This window comes from Hemiscyllium ocellatum, chromosome 18 (genome assembly GCF_020745735.1).
Source record: "Hemiscyllium ocellatum isolate sHemOce1 chromosome 18, sHemOce1.pat.X.cur, whole genome shotgun sequence".
Classification (NCBI taxonomy): domain Eukaryota; kingdom Metazoa; phylum Chordata; class Chondrichthyes; order Orectolobiformes; family Hemiscylliidae; genus Hemiscyllium; species Hemiscyllium ocellatum.
Genome location: NC_083418.1, coordinates 14,535,082 through 14,559,806, shown reverse-complemented (window position 1 = coordinate 14,559,806; position 24,725 = coordinate 14,535,082). Strand labels below are relative to the sequence as shown.

The following is a 24,725-nucleotide window of genomic DNA, read 5'->3' as shown; positions in this document are numbered from 1 at the left end:
CACTGCCTTTATTATAATGCAGTCAGCCTGTAGTTCCAGTGTGAGTATACACTGCCCATTATTATAATGCAGTCAGCCTGTAGTTCCAGTGTGAGTGTACACTGCCTTTATTATAATGCAGTCAGCCTGTAGTTCCAGTGTGAGTGTACACTGCCCTTTATTGTAATGCAGTCAGCCTGTAGTTCCAGTGTGAGTGTACACTACCTTTATTATCATGCAGTCAGCCTGTAGTTCCAGTGTGATTCTGCACTGCCCTTTATTATAATGCAGTCAGCCTGTAGTTCCAGTGTGAGTGTACATTGCCCTTTATTATAATGCAGTCAGCCTGTAGTTCCAGTGTGAGTGTACACTGCCTTTATTATCATGCAGTCAGCCTGTAGTTCCAGTGTGAGTGTACACTCCCTTTATTATAATGCAGTCAGCCTGTAGTTCCAGTGTGAGTGTACACTGCCCTTTATTTTAATGCAGTCAGCCTGTAGTTCCAGTGTGAGTGTCCACTGCCCTTTATTATAATGCAGTCAGCCTGTACTTCCTGTGTGAGTGTACACTGCCCTTTATTATAATGCAGTCAGCCTGTAGTTCCAGTGTGAGTGTACACTGGCCTTTATTATAATGCAGAGACTGCTGTCTTTCTGAGCTGTATCAATGTCTCTGAGTTTGGGATTAGCTGGGCTTAGTTCTAATTCTGTATTGTGGTTTCAATATTAACCAGGTTTTCCTACTTATTACAAAAATAACGTTTTGTTTATAACAAATGTGTTTTTTGTTTGGTCTCTTTCTAGAAAGTGTCTTTTATTTCAGGTTGTGGTACTGAGCGGATTAATTGTGAGCAGCACTGTGTGCTGTGACTGGGTGAGGAATGGGGCTTTGACTACCAGTACCTGCCCACACTCACAGGGGCAGCACCATGGTGTATCGGAGCGTTCGAGCCCCAGACCCTCACTGTCTGAATCACACGCACAGACACACACCACACCACACCACACACACCACATACACACCACATACACATCACACACACACCACATATACACGCCACACACACACCACACACATCACACACACACACACCACACACACACACCACACACACACCACACACACACACCACACACACACACCACACACACACCACACACACACCACACACACACCACATACACACACACACCACACACACCACACACACCACACACACACCACATACACACACACACCACACACACACACACACACACACAGACACACACACAGACACACACAGACACGTATACACACACACCGCAGGCAATCGTTGCACAGAAACATTTGGGAGATTTTCGTAACTATATTTCCAGAGTGTTTTTGGACTGACACTTGTACAACACCACGCGACATTCACAGGACAACACAGGGGTTTGTCGGTGCAGGCGAAGTTCCAGCTGATCCGAGTCGAAGCCGGTGGTCACAGTTTATTTGGGGGCTCTGCCTGACAGCCGGCCACCTGCTGGTCGGGGTAGACGAGGAAGCCGGTGAAGGTGATGTATTTGCCGTGGTTACTGTAGGCCCCGTAGCCTTCGTGCTGGTAGCTGTAGAGCCAGATGTGGTCCCCTTCGGTTAGGGAGAGCATTACGCTCTGACTCTGCATCTCTCTCCGTTTGGAACGACTGTCATCGTATACCATGGCCTGCACCTCGTCGTCGTTCTTCATCAGCTTGACCGACATGGTCTTGTAAGGCAGCTTGCCGATGTTGAAGGAGAAGTAATAGGCCCCAGACACGCGGCAAGTGAAGACGCCCAGGGACGTGTTGAAATCTCCGCCGATGTTGACAAACTCGGTGTCAAAGGGCACGGCCTGCCTCTTGTACTTGTCTCCGTCCTCTCCCAGCAGGCTCTGGCTCCGAGCAGCAGAGAAGGCCGAACGTGGATCCCGCTGCTTGCCCGACCCGGCGGTCAGCTGCTCCCGGCCTGGCAGGGGGGCCAGGCCTAGCTCCAGGCTATTGCCTCCCTCCGTGCTGTGGTGCCAGGCCTTCTGTTGGCGAGGGGCTGTGGACTGCCCGGAGATGTCAGCTGTCTCGGAGGAAGAGGAGGAGGAGGAGGAGGAGGAGGGGGTCTCGGGGTAGATGAGGTAGCCGTTGAAGGTAGTGTAGGGCCCTGCGTTGCTGTAGAGGGCATACTTGGGGTCACCGTGTAAACGCAGCCAGACGGTATCACCATGTTCCAGCTGCAGCATGGCACTCTGGCTCCGCACTTTCCTCTCCTGCCGATGGTGCTCATCGTAGACAATGACCTGCACCTCCCTCCTGTTCTTCATCAGCATCACCGACAGGCTCTTCCTGGGGAACTTACCCACCGTGAAGGAGAAGTAATAGGCCCCGGGCACGCGGCAGGTGAACAGGCCGGTGCTGGGGTCGAAGTCGTGCCCGATGTTCACGTAGACCTTGTCGAAGGTGACCGCCATGTGGGGCCCCCCCACCATGCTGCTGGTGCGGGCCGCAGAGAACGCCGACCTGATCTCCGCCTCCATCGGTGAGGTCACCGCCTCCCGGAACATCACGTGGCACAGCAAGCCAACCAGCAACGGCATTCGTGCCAACATCCTGCCCTAGAAAAACACAAACACGGTCAATTAGGCCTCTCCGACAGGATGGCGTGGTTGCCAGGACACAGCCAGGGAATTAGGCCCAGCCCTGACATTCCCACCCTGGCCCCAGCTTAGCTAGACATGGTCAGTTAGGCCCTCCGTCCAGGTGACATGGCTCCCAGTACACAGCCTGAAAAGTAGGCCCAGATCAGCATTAAAACAGCACTCTCCCCTGGCCCCAACTCAGTTAGACACGGTCACTTAGGCCTCTCCAAATGGAGGGCGCAACTCCGAGCATGGAGTTTAAGAACTAGGCCCAGCTGTGACCTAAATACAACATGCGCCCTGCCCCCCACACTGGCTGCATCTCAGAAACAGTCAATTAGGCTAGGTTCCCACCGCACGCCTGGGAGCTAGGCCCACCCCGGCATTAACATTGCACTCGTCCCAGCCCAGCTCAGGTAGACATGGTCAACCTCAAAGCAGCAACTCACATAGCTCAGGAATGACACACAGCGTACTGGAGAAACACAGCTGTCCTCCACAGCCTCCAGGCAGAGGTAGAAACGTGATTAATGTTTCAGGGCGGTGATGCAGAGTCACAACCGAACTGGGAAATGCGTGGGTTGATGAGGTCAATACAGGGGGAGGGGGAATGACACAGTGAGACACCAAAAACAAGTCAAAGGCTGTGACAATGGTAGTAAAGCAGTGATACAGGCTTAACTAGGTGTGAATGAAAGTTGTGAGGGCTGTTGCTGAGGGAGCACGGCACTGTCGGATGGTCAGCACTGAAGGAGTGTCGCAATGTCGGAGGGTCAGTGCTGAGGGAGTGCCGCAATGTCGGAGGGTCAGTGCTGAGGGAGTGCTGCACTGTCAGAGGTCAGTACTGAGGGAATGTCACACTGTCAGAGGCTCAGTGCTGAGAGAGTGCCGCAATGTCAAAGGGTCAGTACTGAGGGAGTGCCGCACTGTCAGAAAGTCAGTACTGAGGGAGTGCCGCACTGTCGGAGGGTCAGTACTGAGGGAGTGCCGCACTGTCAGAAAGTCAGTACTGAGGGAGTGCCGCACTGTCGGAGGGTCAGTGCTGAGGGAGTGCCGCAATGTCAAAGGGTCAGTACTGAGGGAGTGCCGCACTGTCAGAAAGTCAGTACTGAGGGAGTGCCGCACTGTCGGAGGGTCAGTGCTGAGGGAGTGCCGCACTGTCAGAGAGTCAGTACTGAGGGAGTGCCGCACTGTCATAGGTTCAGTATTGAGGGAGTGCCAAACTGTCACAGAGTCAGTACTGAGGGAGTGCCGCACTGTCAAAGGGTCAGTACTGAGGGAGTGCCGCACTGTCAGAGGGTCAGTACTGAGGGAGAGCCACACTGTCAGAGGGTCAGTGCTGAGCGAGTGCCGCACTGTCAGAGGGTCAGTGCTGAGGGAGTGCCGCACTGTCGGAGGGTCAGTGCTGAGGAGTGCCGCACTGTCAGAGGGTCAGTGCTGAGGGAGTGCCGCACTGTCAGAGGGTCAGTGCTGAGGGAGTGCCGCACTGTCGGAGGGTCAGTGCTGAGGAGTGCCGCACTGTCAGGGAGTCAGTACTGAGGGAGTGCCGCACTGTCGGAGGGTCAGTGCTGAGTGAGTGCAGCACTGTCAGAGGGTCAGTACTGAGGGAGTGCCGCACTGTCAGAGGGTCAGTGCTGAGGGAGTGCCGCACTGTCAGAGGGTCAGTGCTGAGGGAGTGCCGCAATGTCAAAGGGTCAGTACTGAGGGAGTGCCGCACTGTCAGAGGGTCAGTGCTGAGGGAGTGCCGCACTGTCGGAGGGTCAGTGCTGAGGGAGTGCTGCACTGTCAGAGGGTCAGTGCTGAGGGAGTGCTGCACTGTCAGAGGGTCAGTGCTGAGGGAGTGCCGCACTGTCAGAGAGTCAGTGCTGAGGGAGTGCCGCAATGTCAGAGAGTCAGTGCTGAGGGAGTGCCGCACTGTCAGAGAGTCAGTGCTGAGGGAGTGCCGCACTGTCAGAGGGTCAGTGCTGAAAAGTTTAATCTGTAATCTGTTTTCTCTGATCCCCCCTCCCCTTCTCCCCCCCTCAAACGCACACAGTATTTCTCTGAAACCCAGCTGATCCTCAACTCTTTCTTTTCCGAACTGCTGACCTCACACCCTCCAGACAGATGCAGACAGATCTTTCCGGAACCCTGAGGGTGCTGGTTGTAGTGGATTGGGAGACGCTGATATCACAATCTCACACGTGGGAAGGTACTGATGTAAAGTGATGTGTAAAACAAGCAAAAGGTAATGTGAGAAAGAACGCTTTCACCCAGCCAGGGTCGGGGCCCTGGAAATCTCACGGTGGCTGGTTCAATTGAGGCATTCAAGAAGGAGATTAGATACTTACTTTGACAGTAATTCTGTGCAGGGGTACACAGGAGAGATACACTGGGTAATGATGCTCATTGAACAAGTCAGTGTGGACATGATGGGCTGCTTACCATCATCATTAACTCCCTAGAGTGTGGAAACAGGTCCTTCGGCCCAACCCGTCCACACTGACCCACCCAGACCCATTCCCCCTGCATTTACCCCTGACTAATGTACCTCTACATCCTGAACACTATCGGTAATTTAACACGGCCAGTTCACCTAACCTACCCATCTTTGGATTGAGAGAGGAAACCAACACACCCACACACCGGGAGAATGTACAAACTCCACCCAGTCACCTGAGGCTGGAACCGAACCCAGGTCCCTGGTGCTGTGGGGCAGAGGTGCTAACCACTGAGCAACCGGCTCACCCAATAGAGTCTGTCTGGGGCTCTAACAATTCTGTCAAGGCCAGCCATTCAACAGCCCCATCCCAGCAACAGCCCTTTATATCCTGTTGGATGGGCCTTATATCATGTTGTCAGCTAGCCCTTTCAGTTACTAACCACCAACCAGCATTGCCCATGTCGAATTGTCCTCAGGAACATTGATGTAGTGACTGTGTCCCTGAAACTGTTTATAACTCAGCCTTTCCAATACGAGACAGCGGATTTTCCAGTTCAGTCTAGTTTGAAATGGGAGTCCAGCTGGCTTGTGTAACAGAGCTCTGTTTTGATGTTACTAACAGCGACGGAAGCTCAGTGTGATCATGGGACTGTATCCTATTGCCAGGGAACCATCAACAGTCCAACACCCCCATTCGAATCTCACCCGGCAAGTATTCACAGCATTAAGCTCCGGCTCCTTCCTGAAACTCCGCTAAATAACAAAGTAATATTTATTAATAATCCATCAATTGTCTCTATGAATAGCACACACTCCAGATTTGTTGAGAATACGCTGTTTCGATTGCATGCTTACAAACAGCTCCAGTTCATTTGTGCTGTCAATGCTGTCGGTGTTTCCAGCAGTGAATGTGGAACTGCTGTTCTCTGTCGGAAAGGTTCATGCATTCTTCCTCCCAGCCAGTCCCCACAGTGTTTGATCTGCTCCAGCATGACATTGCCAGGGACAGCGGCCTGCTCACTGTCAGGCAGGAGCCCTATGCAGAGATCAGACAGCCCTGCTCACAACACCCCACAGAGAGAACATTGGCAGAGCTCAGCTTTCTGACAGAGAGACAGAGAGAGAGAGACAGACAGAGAGAGAGAGAGAGACACACACAGACAGAGAGAGTGAGACACACACACAGACAGACAGACAGGCAGAGAGAGGCACACACAGAGACAGAGAGACAGAGAGAGAGAGAGATAGAGAGACACAGATAGAGAGAGACACACACACACACACACACACACACAGAGACAGACAAACAGAGAGAGACAGACAGACAGAGAGAGACAGAGAGACAGACACACAGAGAGACAGACAAAAAGAGAGAGAGAGATAGAGAGACACAGAGAGAGAGACACACACACACACAGAGACAGACAAACAGAGAGAGACAGACAGAGAGAGAGCTAGAGAGAGAAAGATAGAGAGAGAGAGACAGAGACAGACAGACAGAGAGAGAGAGAGAGATAGAGAGACAGACAGAGAGAGACACACACACACAGACAGAGAGACAGACAGAGAGAGAGAGACAGACAGATAGAGAAAGAGAGACACACACACACACACAGACAGACAGAGAGACAGACAGACAGAGAGAGAGATAGAGAGACACAGACAGACAGAGAGAGACACACACACAGAGAGACCGACAGACAGAGAGAGAGAGATATAGAGACACAGACAGACAGAGAGAGACACACACACAGATAGAGAGACAGACAAACAGAGAGAGAGAGACAGACAGAGAGAGATAGAGAGACACAGACAGACAGAGAGACACACACAGCAGAGAGATAGACAAACAGAGACAGACAGAGAGACAGACACACACAGAGAGACAGACAAACAGAGAGAGAGAGAGGACAGACACAGACACCAGTGGCCCCTATTGTCACAACCCTCTCTTTCACCAGAGCTGCCTCAAACTCCACATTCTCAATGTACACACGGGGGGGGAAGCTTCGTGTTCACCAGAGGGTTTGGTGTCAATGCTGGAGTCAGCTCCGGGCTGTGATTGATTGGGAGGCTCTGTGAGATCCCACTGCTTGTGTGATTGTCCGTGTGAGGTTTGGGAGTGTTCGGGTTCCCCACACACCTACTGCCCACTTCCTTCCTACAAAACCTCCTCCTGGCCAACCTGATCCACACACACGCTTATGGAGAGGCGATGGCCCAGCGCTACTATCACTTGACTGTTCATCCAGAGACCCAGATAATGTTCTGGGGATCCGGGTTCGAATCCCACATGGTGGATGGTGAGATTGGATTCAATACATGAAAATCTGGCATTAAGAATCTACTGATTATGTTGATTGTTGGAAAAATCCATCTGGTTCACTACAGTCCGTCAGGAAAGGAAATCTGCCATCCTTACCTGGACTAGCCTTCATGTGACTCCAGATCCACAGCAAAGTGGTTAACTCTCAATTGCCCCGTGAAATGGCCATTCAGTTCTACCAATCACTAAAAAAGTATCAAAGAAATGAAACCAGATGGATCACCTGGCATTGACAGGAAAAGACAATAGCAGAAATAGCTTTGTAAACCCTGCAAAGTCCTCTTCACTAACGTCTGGAGGCTAGTGCCAAAATTGGGAAAGCTGTCCCACAGGCTAGTCAAGCAACAGCCTGACATAGTCATCCTCACGGAATCATACCTCAGAGAAAATGTCCCAGACACCACTTTCACCATCCCTGGATATGTCCTGTCTCACTTGCAGAACAGACTGACCAGAGGTGGTGGCACAGTGGGATACAGTCAGGAGGGAGTTGCCCTGGGAGTCCTCAACATTGACTCCAGATCCTGTGAAATCTCATGCCTTCAGGTTAAACATGGGCAAGGAAATCTCCTGCTGATGATCACGTACCGTCCTCCCTCAGCTGATGAATCAGTACTCCTCCATGTTGAATAACACTTGGAGGAAGCACTGAGGGTGGCAAGGGCACACAATGTCCTTTGGCTAGGGGATTTCAATGTCCACCACCAAGAGTTGGACTGATCGAGCTGGTCGGGTTGTAAAGAGCATAGATGTTAGACTGGGTCTTCGGCAGGTGGTGCAGGGAACAATAAGAGAGATTGACATGCTTGACCTCATCTTTACCAATGTGACATCTACAGATACATCTGTCCATGATAGTATCAGTCAGAGTGACCACTGCATAGTCCTGTTGGAGACAAAGTCCCACCTTCACATTGAGAATAACCTTCATTGTGTTGTGCGTCACTATCATCATGCTAAATGGGACAGACTTCAAACAAAGGCACTGTGGGCCATCAACAGCAGCAGCATTGTACTACAGCACAATCTATAACCTAAGGCCTGGCACATCCTCCAATCAACCATTACCATCAAGCCAGGAGATCAACACTGGTTCATGGAGAATACTGGAGGGCATGCCAGGAACAGCACCAGGCATGCTTGGTAGATGAGGTGTCAACCTGGTGAAGCCACCAAGCAGAACTACTTGCATGCCAGACAGCATAAGCAGCAAGTGACATCCACATAAGTGATCCCACAACCAAAGGATCAGATCTAAGCTCTGCAGTCCAGCCACATCCAGTGGTGAGTGGCGGTAGATGATTACACAACTCACTGGAGGAGGAGGCTAATGGAAGAGCCCAGCACATCAGTGCAAAAGATAAGGCTGAAATCTTTACAGCAATCCCTTCAGCCAGAAGTGCTAGATAGATGATCCATCTCGGCCTCCTCCAGTGATCCCCAGCATTTCAGATACTGTTTCAAGACTCAGCCAATTCCTTTCATTCCACATGCTATCAAGAAATAGTTGGAGGTACTGGATACTGCAAAGGCTACAGGCCTTGACAATATTCTGGCAATAGTCCTGAAGACGTGCTCCAGAACACGCCACTCCTTGAGCCAAGCTGTTCCAGTCCAGTTCCAGGTATCTACCCGACAATGCGGATAATTGCCCAGTTATGTCCTGTATATAAAAAGGACAAATCCAACCTGGCCAAATACTGACCCATCAGTCAACTCTCCATCATTAGTAAAGTGATGGACGGTGTCATCAACAGTGCTATCACACAGCATCTGCTGATTGATAACCTGCTCAGTGATGCCTAGTTTGGGTTCCGCTAGGGCCACTCAGCTCCTGACCTCATTACAGCCTTGGTTCAAACATGGACAAAAGAACTGAATTCCAGATGGTGAGGTGAGAGTGACAGCCCTTGAGACCAAGGCTGCCTTCGCCCGGGTGTGGCATCAAGGAGCCTGAGCAAAACTGAATCAATGGGTATTAGGGGGTAAACTCTCCGGGGGTTAGAGTCAGACCTGACAAATAGGAAGATGGTCGTAGCTGTTGGATGTCAGTCATCTCAGCTCCAGGATATCTCTGCAGGAGTTCCTCAGGGTAGGCCTGTGTCATGAGCCCATGGGTGACGATGTAACTGAGTCCAGGGTGTCCCCAGCCATTCCCATGAACGTGGGGGAGCTGCTGGTGGTACCTTATGTACAGGTTGGCACCCTGGGTACTGCTCCACCTACAGAGCCAAGTCAGCATCCAATCCTGGCTCCCAGACATTTCTCGGCAACACCCTCATTTTGGAAACCCCACTCCCGGATGACCCTAGTTGGGTTCAGCCAGTGTCTGGCCGTATACTTTACTCAGGGTAATCACTGTTGCTCCCTGGAATAATCTGCTGTCCTCTCCAGTGATCTGGCATCTCTAGGCTCAGCAAGGTTTCTGCTCTGTTGTGACGTCCCTTCGGTTTCCCCTCTCACGGCAGACTGTTCCAGTTTTGCCAGAACTGGACCTGTGTGTCTCCAAAGTTTGATATTGTTAGCTGTGAGTGGAAATGCATCCAGAAAATTTACAACCATTACAGATTCATTCATTGGTGGTACCAATAGTGGTATATCTGCCAATGGGGGAGGTGGCTCAGTGATGGGTCCCAAAAGGTGTGCCATCATGTCATTTGGGGATTTATGCTCCGAGTCATTGGGAATGCCCATTCAAAGTGGCTGGACGTCCACACACAATAGAATAGAAGAGAATAGCCTTTATTCTCACATGTACTGAAGTAAAGATGTGCTGGAAGACAGTGAAAGGTCTTACAACATCAACCCACATGGCGCCATCTCAGGTACGTGTACCCAGATACAAATCTTAGACATTAAAAGGGGAATAAAAAGACAATTGGTTACCTTACTTTACAGAAATAAGAGAGAGTTAATAAGGTAGTCATTACAGTCACAACAGTAGGTTACACGTACTCAGTACATTGCAGCAGCTTCCACCCGGACCAGACCCCTGTCTAACAACCCATCCCCACTCCGCTCCCAGCCTCCAGGTCACTCTTCACCAGCTCACAGCTGCTCCAAGGTGAGGTTTCTCCGGGACTGCTTCCCATCTCCTCCCCTCACTCCGGGACAGCTTCTCCTGTTCCCCCACCCTGCCCCCTCGCTCAGGGACTCCTTCCCCTCCCCTCACTCAGGGACTCTTTCCCCTCCCCTCACCCCCCTCCCTCACTCAGGGAATCTTTCCCCTCCCCTCCTCCCCCCTCACTCAGGGACTTCTTCCCCTCCCCTCAACCCCCTCCCTCACTCAGGGAATCTTTCCCCTCCCCTCACTCAGGGACTCCTTCCCCTCCTCTCCTCCCCCCTCGCTCAGGGACTCCTTCCCCTCCCCTCCTACCCCCTCGCTCAGGGACTCCTTCCCCTCCCCCCTCACTCAGGGACTCCTTCCACACACACCCCCGCCCCGCTCTGGGACTCCACCTCTTTCCCCTTCCTCCCTCTCGCACCAGGACTCCTTCCCCTCCCCTTCCTCCCCCCCACTCCACAACTGCTTCCCCTTCCTGGTCTTTGCTGTGGGACCGCTCCCCCATGCTGGACTCTGGGAACTCATTCCCAAACACTGATGGAAAACCTGTGAGCATCGTTTGCAATACAGGGATTCCCAGAGGTGTTGGTCACTGTCAGTGGGTCATCATTTCCCAGCAGGGAGTTTGAGTCATTCCTAAGGTCAAATGGAAATCGGGATATAAGGACAGCTCCACACCATCCATTACCCAATGACCTGTGGAAAGAACAGTCCAGACTTTGAAAGCAGGCTTAAGGAAGTAGCCTGAAGCTTCACTCGATACCAAACTGTCCTGGTTCCTGTTTGGTTACAGGACCCTCATGCAACTACAGGTACAGCTCCCAGCGGAGTTTCTAATGGGGAGAGGAGTCTGCACCAGGTTAAATCTGGTCTTCCTAGTCCTGGTGGGGAGGGGGAAACAGCAGCACAAACACCAATGCCAGACACAAGACCCCTCGAAGTGAGAGAGGCAGTTTACTTCAGGGAATGAAGTTTGGCGCTGAAACCACAGGAATGGCCCTGCATGTGTAAGGAGCGCGGGGTTGACGGGTGGTCAGGTCCCGTGAGGTATAAAGTATGGGTTGGGGAGGTGACCCTGAACAAGCAGGTGGACCACATGAAAGCTGCAACCTTGCAAACGGGGCAGGAGCAAAACATTACCGGCCTTTCAAAACATTGGCAAAGCTGTCAGGATTCGTGGGCTGTCTTCCTCCACCTACCGTCAAAGACATCTCAGAGGACAAGATGGACACAACTGATGTCACAGCCTTGGCACTGTTACCGCCTGAAGATGAGTTTCGGCAGAGATGCTGGGGGTGCATCATGTGACCTACAGTCTGGTAAATGCCACCAATATCCAAGGCAGTGTGAGAGGAACACAACCTGGTGCAAAAACACCCCAGGAGAGGCTGCAGGATAAAGAATGGGCCTACATCCCATAAATCAGAGGGAGGGATGTAGTGATAGGAACGAGGTCAGCCGGGTGGACCTCTTAGAATACAAGTTCCCTGAGTGGGGCTGTTAACCTGATCAAAACAGGGACTCCTGGCTGACAGATATAAACAGGAATGGCAGGGATTCTGCTCATCCTGAGGGAGCTGGATCAGGGTCAAGGACTCGGCCTGTGTAAGTAAAGGGTGACTTGGGGGCGGGATATTTCAAATAGCTGCCGTTTCCTTGAGTTCGGCCCATTTTCTCTCAGGCCCGATCTCTCCAGCTGTGGGCCAGTTTCGAATGTCCAACTTTGACCACACAATCGAACAACATGGGACATACACTGAGCTGCTAAAACAAAGCCCTGAAGAAATCTCAGTCCCCCTTGCCAACCAGTGACATGAGAAGGTAGAAATTGGGATGTGAAGGATTGTCACTGTGAGAGTGAGGCTGGATAAAAGTCCCTAATTATATTTCCTTCAACAGACAAGCCCCTCAGAATTTTCACAACTCCAGAAGATTATTATTACAAACATCACAAGATAGTCAGTGGATGCCCCTATGGGGAGACAACGCCATTGTAAACCGCAGACAGTGGAGACATGCTGGTGAGAGCAGCACTCCCTATGGCTGAAGTGAAGACTGCTTCAACCCCAGCAGGAGGCCTTGCAGATCCAACCTGGAGCAACAGCTCAATGTGTTCCCCAACCTGGCAGAGTCAAACTCCCAGCCAACAAACTACCCAACAAGATACTCATCCCCAAGTCATGATGATGTTGAAATCCGGGTCCCCTTTGGTGCTGTGAGACCACGTGGACAAACAGTGACGGATCTTTGAGAGAGTTTTGCAGACAGAGTCAATCATGAGGCTGGCATATTGACCAGCAAAACTCTTTTGGGGGAAAAAAAAGCATCAAATAATGCTGACTTCTTCAGAGACCCGAGCACACTGTGATCTGTGGTTAGCAGCGATACTGGTGGTTAATGCATTCAACCACAAGTGGTTCAATCACAAGGGATGAACTCAGATTTCTCCAGTTTCCTCATTTCCCCTCCCCCCACCTTGTCTCAGTCGGTTCCCTCAACTCAGCACCGCCCTCCTAACCTGCAATCTTCTTCCTGACCTCTCCGCCCCCACCCCACTCCAGCCTATCACCCTCACCTTGACCTCCTTCCACCTATCACATCTCCATCGCCCCGCCCCCAAGTCCCTCCTCCCTACCTTTTATCTTAGCCTGCTTGGCACCCTCTCCTCATTCCTGATGAAGGGCTTTTGCCCGAAACATCGAATTTCCTGTTCCTTGGATGCTGCCTGACCTGCTGCGCTTTAACCAGCAACACATTTTCAGCTCAGGTTAATGCATTACCTCCAGGTTTGGGAGAAGGATTGATGTAGAACTTCCAGAGGGTTGCCAGTGGATCTGACACTACACTGTGACCCTGGCGACAGGAGCGCATTTTCAACTCTTTGCAGTTTTGAACACTCCAATCTCCATTTTCAGTGTCATTCATTTAAATGAACAGGGTTTAGTTTTCTGGCCTTTGTATCCTGTGATGAACCTTCACCCACTCAGTGAACGCGACCACCAGGACAGTATCATTCACATCAATGTTCTGCCTCATTAGAATTGAATAGCAATGACGCCCTCAGCATGGAACCAGCCCCAGGCCCGTCCTTTGCTGTTCGCCCTGGAACAGTTCCACGTCTGGTGGGCCTTACCTTCCAGTTTTCCCAATTCTGGGGCAGCGCATCCCCACAATTGTTTGGGATATTTCTGGGATGGGCTAGGCTGGTTTCCATTCTTTTGAGCTCGAGGGCTGTTGCCGTAGTTGCTTGAGAGCTCACACATAGCTCGAAGTACCTGGTTGTTGGTCACTACTTTCTACACGCCTCTCTCTATTCCCCCTCTCCACCCACCAGCTCACAATGCCCCTGACTGCCTGGTGAGCTGTCAAAATGAGATCTGTTCTTATCGCAGTGTTTCCTGCCCCCTGCCCACACTGCCACCATGCCTGGTTGTGCATTGTTCTAAAACTGAGAGCTGGAAGGGAATCAGTTCAGAGCTTGCTGATCAACAAGTCTTCCAACTGACAGTGGATAGCACAACAGAGAGAAAAAAAGACTTAAATTATCTTCTTCTGTAACCAGTACGTCTTTCTGAATGGCCTCAGGGAGTGTGGAAGCTGTGCCAACACGAGCAGGCCCTGGCTTCGAGCCTAGAGACAGCTCAGATCTGACATGAAGCCAGGAGCACAGACTCAGTCAGGCCCTGCACACCACCCAGAGCACACCATATCACCAAGACATCGTCGTACAGCCTCAGTCAACTCCCGATAACACAGCCTGGCACTCCCCTCACACATTACTGCTTCTGTCAATCAGTTAGATTCCAGTCTTCAACTCATTCCCAGGGATCTGTTATCCTGGAGATAAACTCCACCCCTCAGTTGGATTGAGGCGACTGGGCTTGTATACCCTTGAGTTTAGAAGACTGAGAGGGGATATGATTGAGACATATAAGATTATTAAAGGATTGGACACTCTGGAGACAGGAAACATGTTTCCGCTGATGGGCGAGTGCCAGACCAGAGGACACAGCTTAAAAATACGGGGTAGACCATTTAGGACAGAGATGAGGAGAAACTTCTTCACCCAGAGAGTGGTGGCTGTGTGGAATGCTGTGCCTGAGAGGGCAGTGGAGGCCCATTCTCTGGATTCATTTAAGAAAGAGTTGGATAGAGCTCTCAAGGATAGTGGAATCAAGGGTTATGGAGATAAGGCAGGAACAGGATACTGATTGAGGATGATCAGCCATGATCATATTGAATGGTGGTGCAGGCTCGAAGGGCAGAATGGCCTATTCCTGCACCTACTGTCTATTGTCTATTGTCTTGGATTCCAGTCTGTAACTCACACCTGGGTATCTGTAATCTCTATATAAACCACAATGAATCCCTCAGTTAGATTCCAATGGCATATATTTATTTTTTGTCCCCATTCCCTCCCTGGCCCTGTACCAGTTTATTTCAAACTCATGCCAAACTATATCTGCCACCTACACTCTTTTCCATTTTGGCTCCTCTGCCAACTGACCCAGTTCGCCCCAGTATTTACTGTGGGCAAACATCAGGGACCATCTCAGAATAGATAAAAGAAAACATCCTGTTGAAATATTCATGTGTCTGGCAGGCCATTATATTGAGAAAAACATTCTCATTCATAAAAACACATTTACTGCATTTAAATTTGTCACCTCAAATAAAGCCTGATTTTTTTTTAAAAAACCTTCCATTCAAGTGCAACAATAATTAGAATTCAAAGTTCCACATTAAATATTCTAAAACGACTTTTAGCTGCCAACCCAGCTGTGAAATGGAAGACACCCCACTGTGATAATGGATCCGTGTTAATCAGTCATGCTGCATTAACTTAATAACGGAAATTCTCAAGTTAATGTCCACAGCCGGATTGAAACAGAAAGCTGTTAGTTATTTTAACAAAGATTAAAAAGGGCCATCATTTTTGGAACATAGAACAGGACAGCACAGCACAGGCCCTTCGGCCCTCGAAGTTGTGCTGACCTTTTTATCCTACTCTGAGATCAAACTAACCTACATACCCTTCATTTTACTATCTTCCATGTGCCTATCCAAGAGTCTCTTAACTGCCCCTAATGTCTCTGACTCTGCTCCCCTCGCTGGCAGTGTATCCCACACACCCACCATTCTCTGTGTAAAGAACCTACCTCTGACATCGCCCCGAAACCTTCCTCCAATCACCTTAAAATTAGACTCTCTTGTGATAGCCATTTCCACCATGGGAAAAAGTCTCTGGCTATCCACTCTATCTGTGCCTCTCACCATCTTGTACCCCTCTGTCACGTCACCTCTCATCCTTCTTCACTCCAATGAGAAAAGCCTGAGCTCCCTCAACCTTTCTTCATTAGACATGCCCTCCTCCCTCTATAAAACTTCCATATCCTTCCCACAATGAGGCGACCAGAACTGAACACAATATTCCAAGTGTGGTCTAACCAGGGCTCTATAGAGCTGCTACATTACCTTGCAGCTCTTCAACTCAATTCCTCTGCTAATCAGAGTCAAATAACAGAACATCTTCTTAACAACACTGTCAAATTGGGTGGCAACTTTTGAGGGATCTATGGACATGGACCTCAAGATCCCTCTGTTCCTCCACACTGCCAAGAATCCTGCCTTTAACCCTGTAATCTGCATTCAAATTCGACCTTCCAAAATGAATCACTTCACAATTTTACATGTTAAACTCCATCTGCTACTTCTCAGCCCAGTTCTGTATCCTGTCAATGTCCTGTTGTAATCTACAACAGTCCTCCACACTATCCACCACTTCACCAACCTTGGTGTCATCAGCAAACTTACTAACCCACCCTTCCACTTCCTCATCCAAGTCATTTATAAAAATCACAAAGAACAGAGGTCCCAAAATCAATCTCAGAACGGGTCACCAACCTCCAGACTGAATACTTCCCATTTACCACCACCCTCTGTCTTCTATGGGCCAGCCAATTCGATATCTGGTTTCCCTGTATCCCATGCCTCCTTACTTTCTGAATGAGCCTACCATGAGGAATCTTATCAAATGCCTTGTTAAATCCATGTACACCACACCCATTGCTCTATCTTCATCAACATGTTTTATCACAACCTCATAGAATTCAATAAGGTTTGTGAGGCATGACCTGCCCTTCACAAAGCCATGCTGACTATCTGTAATCAGCTCTGGTTTTCCAAGTAATCATAAATCCTGTCTCTCAGAATGCTCTCCAATAATTTGCCTACGACTGACATAAAAGTGACTGGTCTGTAATTCCCAGGATTATCCCGATTCCCTTTCTTGAACAAGGGAATAACATTTGCCACCCTCCAATCATCTGGCACTACTCCAGCGGACAGTGAGGATGGCGCAGCAATCTCTTCCCTTGCATCTGGTAGAAACCTTGGGTACATCCCATCTGGCCCATGGGACTTATCAGCCTTATGTTTTTCAAAATATACACCACATCCTCCTTCTTAGCATCAATCTGTTTGAGTGTATCAGCCTGTCTCACCCTGCCCTCACAGATGACAAGATCCCTCTCACTAGTGAATACTGAGGCAAAGTCTTCACTAAGGATCTCCTGTACCTCCTCCGACTCCAGGCATAACTCCCCCCATTATCTCTGATTGGACCTACCCTCACTCTGGATATCTTCGTGTTCCTCATGTAAGTGTAGAATGCCTTGGGGTTTTCCTCAATCCTACCCGCCAAAGTTTCTTCAAGTTTTACATGTCTAGAAAGTCTTGGTGTGCCTCTATAACAGCTAAACAGGTCTGGGACTGCTCGGATGCTCCTCGCTAGATTTTAAAACCTGCTCTTTCATTCGGGACTCAGCACCAGCAGCAAGGCCATTATTTAATGTCATTGTTAATTGCCCTCGAACTGAGCGAGGGAGCTTCAGAGGCAATGATATTGTTTGCAGATGTAGAGCCCACCTTGTACAGATAGGAAACTGCCTTCCCTGAAGGATGTTAGTCCAGCAGTGAGATTTCACTCACAATCCAAGACATTTTCATTGTCACCTGGACTGAGCTTTCATGTTTACACCTGTTAGATCAATTTAAATTTTAGCAGCCACTATTTTGAGATGTAAAGCCATGCTTTAGCCTGGGTCACAGGATCACTAGCCCACTGTTAAACCCACAGCACCATCGACTCTAACAGCTCTTTGACAGCATTGAGAGGGCCTTTCAGCAAGGACACATGGACCCTCCCCTCTCCCACATGGTACCTCCCACAGGGGTCCCCCCCCTCCCACAGGGACCCCCCCCCCCTCTCCAGCAGGGAGTCCCTCCCCTCTCCCAGTGGGACCCCTCCCCTCTCCCATAGGGACCCCTCCCCTCTCCCATAAGGACACCTCCCCTCTCCCACAGGGGACCCCTCCCCTCTCCCACAGGGACCCCTCCCCTCTCTGAAAGGGGCACCCCACTCCCCCATAGGTGACCCCTCCCCTCTCCCAAATGCTGTGTTACATCTCCCAAAGGGATAAACATCTGTGCGGAGCACTCCCAGGATCAATGCAGAAGGGGAGGGGGGGGCCTTCTCTTTGCGAGAGGATGGCCTGGTTCTTGGGAAGTTTCCCACCTGCTCCTCCCGGCTCTCATTCACACAGCTCGGGTTTCAGAACCCGGGCTCACCTAAATCACACCGGCCTACGAGGCAACTCAGTGTCCAAAGGATCATCCACAAACCCAAGGAGATGGGTCCTCACCCAAGTCCATCCCTGCTTCCTTCCAACTCCCAGACACCGTGTTCAGACGGCAGACTGATTCAGAGAATACCCCTGATTTTCACCACGGAGAGGGGTTATCGAAGTGGACCCAAACCTGGCTCTTGACCTTTCAGCTCACACTGAAATACAGAGCGCACGGACGGGAGGGAGGTCTCCACAGAGCAGGTCAGGGAGACTGACAGGAAACAACACCACCCAGGAACTAACATCAAGGAGAGGGCTCATGGGGTACATTGTATTCTCAGAGAGACACGGAGTGGAACGAGATGATTAGTAACAGTCAGAGAGGAAAAACTGTAGATATCAACATTAACTACTCCCTCGGAAATTCAGAAGCACGTGATTATATCAACACAGCCCACAAACCCCAAAACCAGGAAATATTCACTCTCCACCAGACCGAGGGTTAGTTAAACACCAACACCAGGTCATACTCACACAACACCAGACTGACACACAGTAACCTGACCGTACACACACTCAGTAACCTGACCGTACAAACACACAGTAACCTGAGCGTACAGACACACAGTAACCTGAACATACACACACAGTAACCTGAACGTACAAACACACAGTAACCTCACCTTACACACACAGTAACCTGACCGAACACACACAGTAACCTGATCGTAAAAACACAGTAACCTGACCGTACACACACAGTAACCTGTCCGTACACACACACAGTAACCTGTCCGTAAACACATACAGTAACCTGACTGTACACACACACACAGTAACACGACCGTATACACACACAGTAACCTGACCGTATATACACACACAGTAACCTGAACGTACACACACACAGTAAACTGACTGTACACACACAGTAACACGACCGTATACACACACAGTAACCTGACTGTACACACTCAGTAACTAGACGTATACACACACACAGTAACCAGAACGTACACACACACAGTAACCTGACCATACACACACACAGTAAACTGAGCGTACAGACACACAGTAACCTGAAGGTACACACAGACAGTAACCCGAACATACACACACACAGTAACCTGACCATACACACACAGTAACCTGATTGTACACACACACAGTAACCTGACTGTACACACACTCAGTAACCTGACTGTACACACACACAGTAACCTGAGAGTACAGACACACAGTAACCTGACCGTACACACACACAGTAAACTGAACGTACAAACACACAGTAACCTGACCGTACACACACACAGTAACCTGACCGTACACACGCAGTAACCTGATTGTACACACACACAGTAACCTGACCGTATACACACAGTATCCTGACTATACACACACGGTAACCTGACTGTATACACGCACACACAGTAACCTGAACGTACACACACAGAAATCTGACCGCACACACTCACAGTAACCTGACCGTACCCACACAGTAACCTGACCATACACACAGTAACCTGACCGTATACACACACACAGTAACCTGACCGTACACACACAGTAACCTGTCCGTACACGCACACAGTAACCTGACCGTACACACACAGTAACCTGACTGTACACACACAGTAACCTGTCCGTACACACACACAGTAACCTGACCGCACACACACAGTAACCTGACCGCACCCATACAGTAACCTGACCGTACACAGACACAGTAACCTGACTGTATACACACACACACACACGCACACACACACAGAGAGTAACACGACCGTATATACACACACAGTAACCTGACTGTACACACTCAGTAACCTGACCGTATACATACACAGTAACCTGAACATACACACACACAGTAACCTGACCGTATACACACACACACAGTAACATGAACGTACACACACAGTAACCTGACTGTACACACAGAAACCTGACTGTATACACACACACAGTAACCTGAACGTACACACACAGTAACCTGTCCGCACACTCAGTAACCTGTCCATACACACACACAGTAACCTGACCGTACCCACACACAGTAACCCGATTGCATACACACACAGTAACCTGACTGTACAAACTCAGTAACCTGACCGTATACACACACACAGTAACATGAACGTACACACACAGAAACCTGACTGTATACACACAGTAACCTGACCGTACCCACACATAGCAAGGTGACCGTACATACACACAGTAAGCTGACCGTACAAACACACAATAACCTGACGGTACACACACACACAGTAACCTGACCGTATACAAACACACACAGTAACCTGACCGTACCCACACAGTAACATGACGGTACAAACACACAGTAACCTGACTGTACACACACACAATAACCTGACTGTACACACACAGTAACCTGACCGTACACACACACACAGGAACCTGATGGTACATACACACAGTAACCTGACTGTACCCAAACACAGTAACCTGACCGTACACACACACAGTAACCTGAACATACACACACACAGTAACCTGACCGTACACACACACAGTAAACTGACTGTACACACACACAATAACCTGACTGTACACACAGTAACCTGAGCGTACCCACACACAGTAACCTGACCGTATACACACACAGGTACCTGACGGTACACACACAGTAACCTGACTGTACACACGCACAGTAATCTGACCGTACACACACACACAGTAACCTGACCGTACACACACACAGGAACCTGACCGTATACGCACACAGTAACCTGATCGTAAAATCACAGTAAATTGATCGTACACACACAGTAACATGACCGTACCCAATCACACTAACCTGACCATACACACACACAGTAACCTGACTGTACACACACACAGTAACCTGACCGTACACAGACACACAGTAACCTGACCGTACACACACACACAGTAACCTGACTGTACACACACACACAGGAACCTGACCGTATACGCGCACAGTAACCTGATCGTAAAATCACAGTATATTGACCGTACTCACACACAGTAACATGACCGTACACACACAGTAACATGACCGTACCCAATCACACTAACCTGACCATACACACACAGTAACCTGACTGTACACACACACAGTAACCTGACTGCACACACACACAATAACCTGACTGTACACACAGTAACCTGACCGTACACACACACAGGAACCTGACCGTACACACACAGAGTAACCTGATCGTAAAATCACAGTAAATTGACCGTACGCACACACAGTAACATGACCGTACACACACAGTAACATGACCGTACCCAATCACACAAACCTGACCGTACACGCACACAGTAACCTGACTGTACACACACACACAGTAACCTGACCGCACACACACACACAATAACCTGACTGTGCACACAGTAACCTGACCGTACACAAACACAGGAACTTGACCGCACACACACACAGGAACCTGACCGTACACAGACACACAGTAACCTGACTGTACACACACACAGTAACCTGACCGTACACAGACACACAGTAACCTGACCGTACACACACACAGTAACCTGACAGTACACGCACACAGTAACCTGACCGTACACACAGTAACCTGACCGTACACTCACACACAGTAACCTGACTGTACAGACACAGTAACCTGACCGTATACACACAGTAACCTGACTGTACACACACAGTAACCTGACCATACCCACACAAAGTAACTTGAGCGTATACACACACACACACAGTTACCTGACAGTACACACACAGTAACCTGACTGTATACACACAGTAACCTGACCGCACACACACACAGTAACCTGACCGTACACACACAGTAACCTGACCGTATACACACACAGTAACCTGACTGAACACACAGTAACCTGACTGTACACACAGTAACCTGAACGCAAACACACAGTAACCAGACAGAACACACAATAACCTGTCCGTACACATGCACAGTAACCTGACCGCACATACACACAGTAACCTGACTGTACACACAGTAACCTGAGCGTACACACACACAGTAACCTGACTTACACACAGTAACCTGAGCGTACACACACACACGCAGTAACCTGACTGTACACACAGTAACCTGATCGTATACACACACAGCAACCTGACTGTACACACTCAGCAACCTGACCGTATACACACACACAGTAACATGAACGTACACACACAGTAACCTGACTGTACACACAGTAACCTGACTTATACACACACAGTAACCTGAACGTACACACACAGTAACCTGACCGTACACTCAGTAACCTGTCCATACACACACACAGTAACCTGACCGTACCCACACACAGTAACCCGATCGTATACACACACACAGTAACCTGACCGTACACACACACAGGAACCTGACCTGATGGTACAAACACACAGTAATCTGACTGTACACACACACAATAACCTGACAATACACACATAGTAACCTGACCTTCTGCACACACACAGTAACCTGACTGTACAAACTCAGTAACCTGACCGTATACACACACACAGTAACATGAACGTACACACACAGGAACCTGACTGTACAGACACATAGTAACCTGACCGTACCCACACATAGCAAGGTGACCGTACATACACACAGTAAGCTGACCGTACACACACACAGTAACCTAACAGTACACACACACAATAACCTGACCGTACACACACACACAGTAACCTGACCGTATACAAACACACACAGTAACCTGACCGTACCCGCACAGTAACCTGACCGTACAAACACACAGTAACCTGACTGTACACACACACAATAACCTGACTGTACATACACAGTAACCTGACCGTACACACACACAGCAACCTGACGGTACACACACACAGTATACTGACCGTATACAAATACATACAGTAACCTGACCGTACCCACACAGTAACCTGAGGGTACCCACACACAGTAACCTGAACATACACACACACACAGTAACCTGACTGTACACACACACAATAACCTGACTGTACACACACAATAACCTGACTATACACGCAGTAACCTGAGTGTACCCACACACAGTAACCTGACCGTACACACACACAGGATCCTGACGGTACAAAAACAGTAATCTGATTGTACACACACACAGTAACCTGACCGTACACACACAGTAACCTGACCGTATACACGGACAGTAACCTGACTGAACACACAGTAACCTGACTGTACACACAGTAACCTGAACGTAAACACACAGTAACCAGACAGTACACACAATAACCTGTCCACACATACACACAGTAACCTGGCCGCGCACACACACACACACACACACACACACACACAGTAACCTGACTGTACACACAGTAACCTGAACATACACACACACAGTAACCTGACCGTACAGACACAGTAACCTGACCGTACCCACACACAGTAACCTGAGCGTACCCGCACAGTAACCTGACGGTACAAACACACAGTAACCTGACCGTACAGACAGAGTAACCTGACTGAAACCCACACACAGTAACCTGACCGTATACACACACAGTAACCTGAACGTACACACACACAGTAAACTGACTGTGCACACACACAGTAACACGACCGTACACACACACAGTAACCTGACTGTACACACTCAGTAGCCTGACCGCATACACACACACAGTAACATGAACGTACACACACAGTAACCTGACTGTACACACACAGTAACCTGACTGTATACACACACAGTAACCTGACCGTATACACACACGCAGTAACCTGAACATACACACAGTAACCTGAACGTACACACACAAAGTAACTTGACCGTACTCACACACTGTAACCTGACCGTACACACACAGTAACCTGTCCGTACACGCACACAGTAACCTGACCGTACGCACACAGTAACCTGACTGTACACACACAGTAACCTGTCCGTACACACACACAGTAACCTGACCGCACACACACAGTAACCTAACCGTACCCATACAGTAACCTGACCGTACACAGACACAGTAACCTGACTGTACACACACACACACACACACACGCACATACACACACACACAGAGTAACACGACCATATATACACACACATTAACCTGACTGTACACACTCAGTAACTTGACCGTATACATACACAGTAACCTGAACATACACACACACAGTAACCTGACCGTATATACACACACACACAGTAACATGAACGTACACACACAGTAACCTGACTGTACACACAGTAACCTGACTGTATACACACACAGTAACCTGAACGTACACACACAGTAACCTGTCCGTACACTCAGTAACCTGTCCATACACACACACAGTAACCTGACCGTACCCACACACAGTAACCCGATTGTATACACACACAGTAACCTGACGGTACAAACACACAGTAACCTGACTGTACACACACACAATAACCTGACTGTACACACACAGTAACCTGACCGTACACACACACAGGAACGTGACGGTACATACACACAGTAAACTGACCGTATACAAACACATACAGTAACCTGACCGTACCCACAAAGTAACCTGAGGGTACCCACACACAGTAACCTGACCGTACGCACACACAGTAACCTGACCGTACACACACTCAGTAACCTGACTGTACAGACACACAGTAACCTGACCGTACACACACAGTAACCTGACCGTACACACACATAGTAACCTGACCGTATACACACACGCAGTAACCTGAAC

At 49.4% G+C, this 24,725-nt stretch overlaps 1 protein-coding gene across 3 annotated transcripts in view; it reads right to left on the bottom strand.

Moving 5' to 3' along the window:
- Nucleotides 1–1,414: 1,414 nt before the first annotated feature.
- LOC132824136 (complement C1q tumor necrosis factor-related protein 4-like) overlaps nucleotides 1,415–24,725 on the bottom strand; it is a 227,195-nt gene continuing 203,884 nt past the window's right edge. For 2 of the 3 annotated variants that reach the window (XM_060838385.1, XM_060838384.1), the window contains exon 2: nucleotides 1,415–2,584. In XM_060838385.1, the coding sequence (XP_060694368.1) occupies nucleotides 1,445–2,578 (1,134 nt within the window). In that variant the 5' untranslated portion in view covers nucleotides 2,579–2,584 and the 3' untranslated portion in view covers nucleotides 1,415–1,444. Of the gene's footprint in view, nucleotides 2,585–3,057; nucleotides 3,109–24,725 lie in introns of those variants that run through there. The other variant, XM_060838386.1, reaches the window with a different exon arrangement.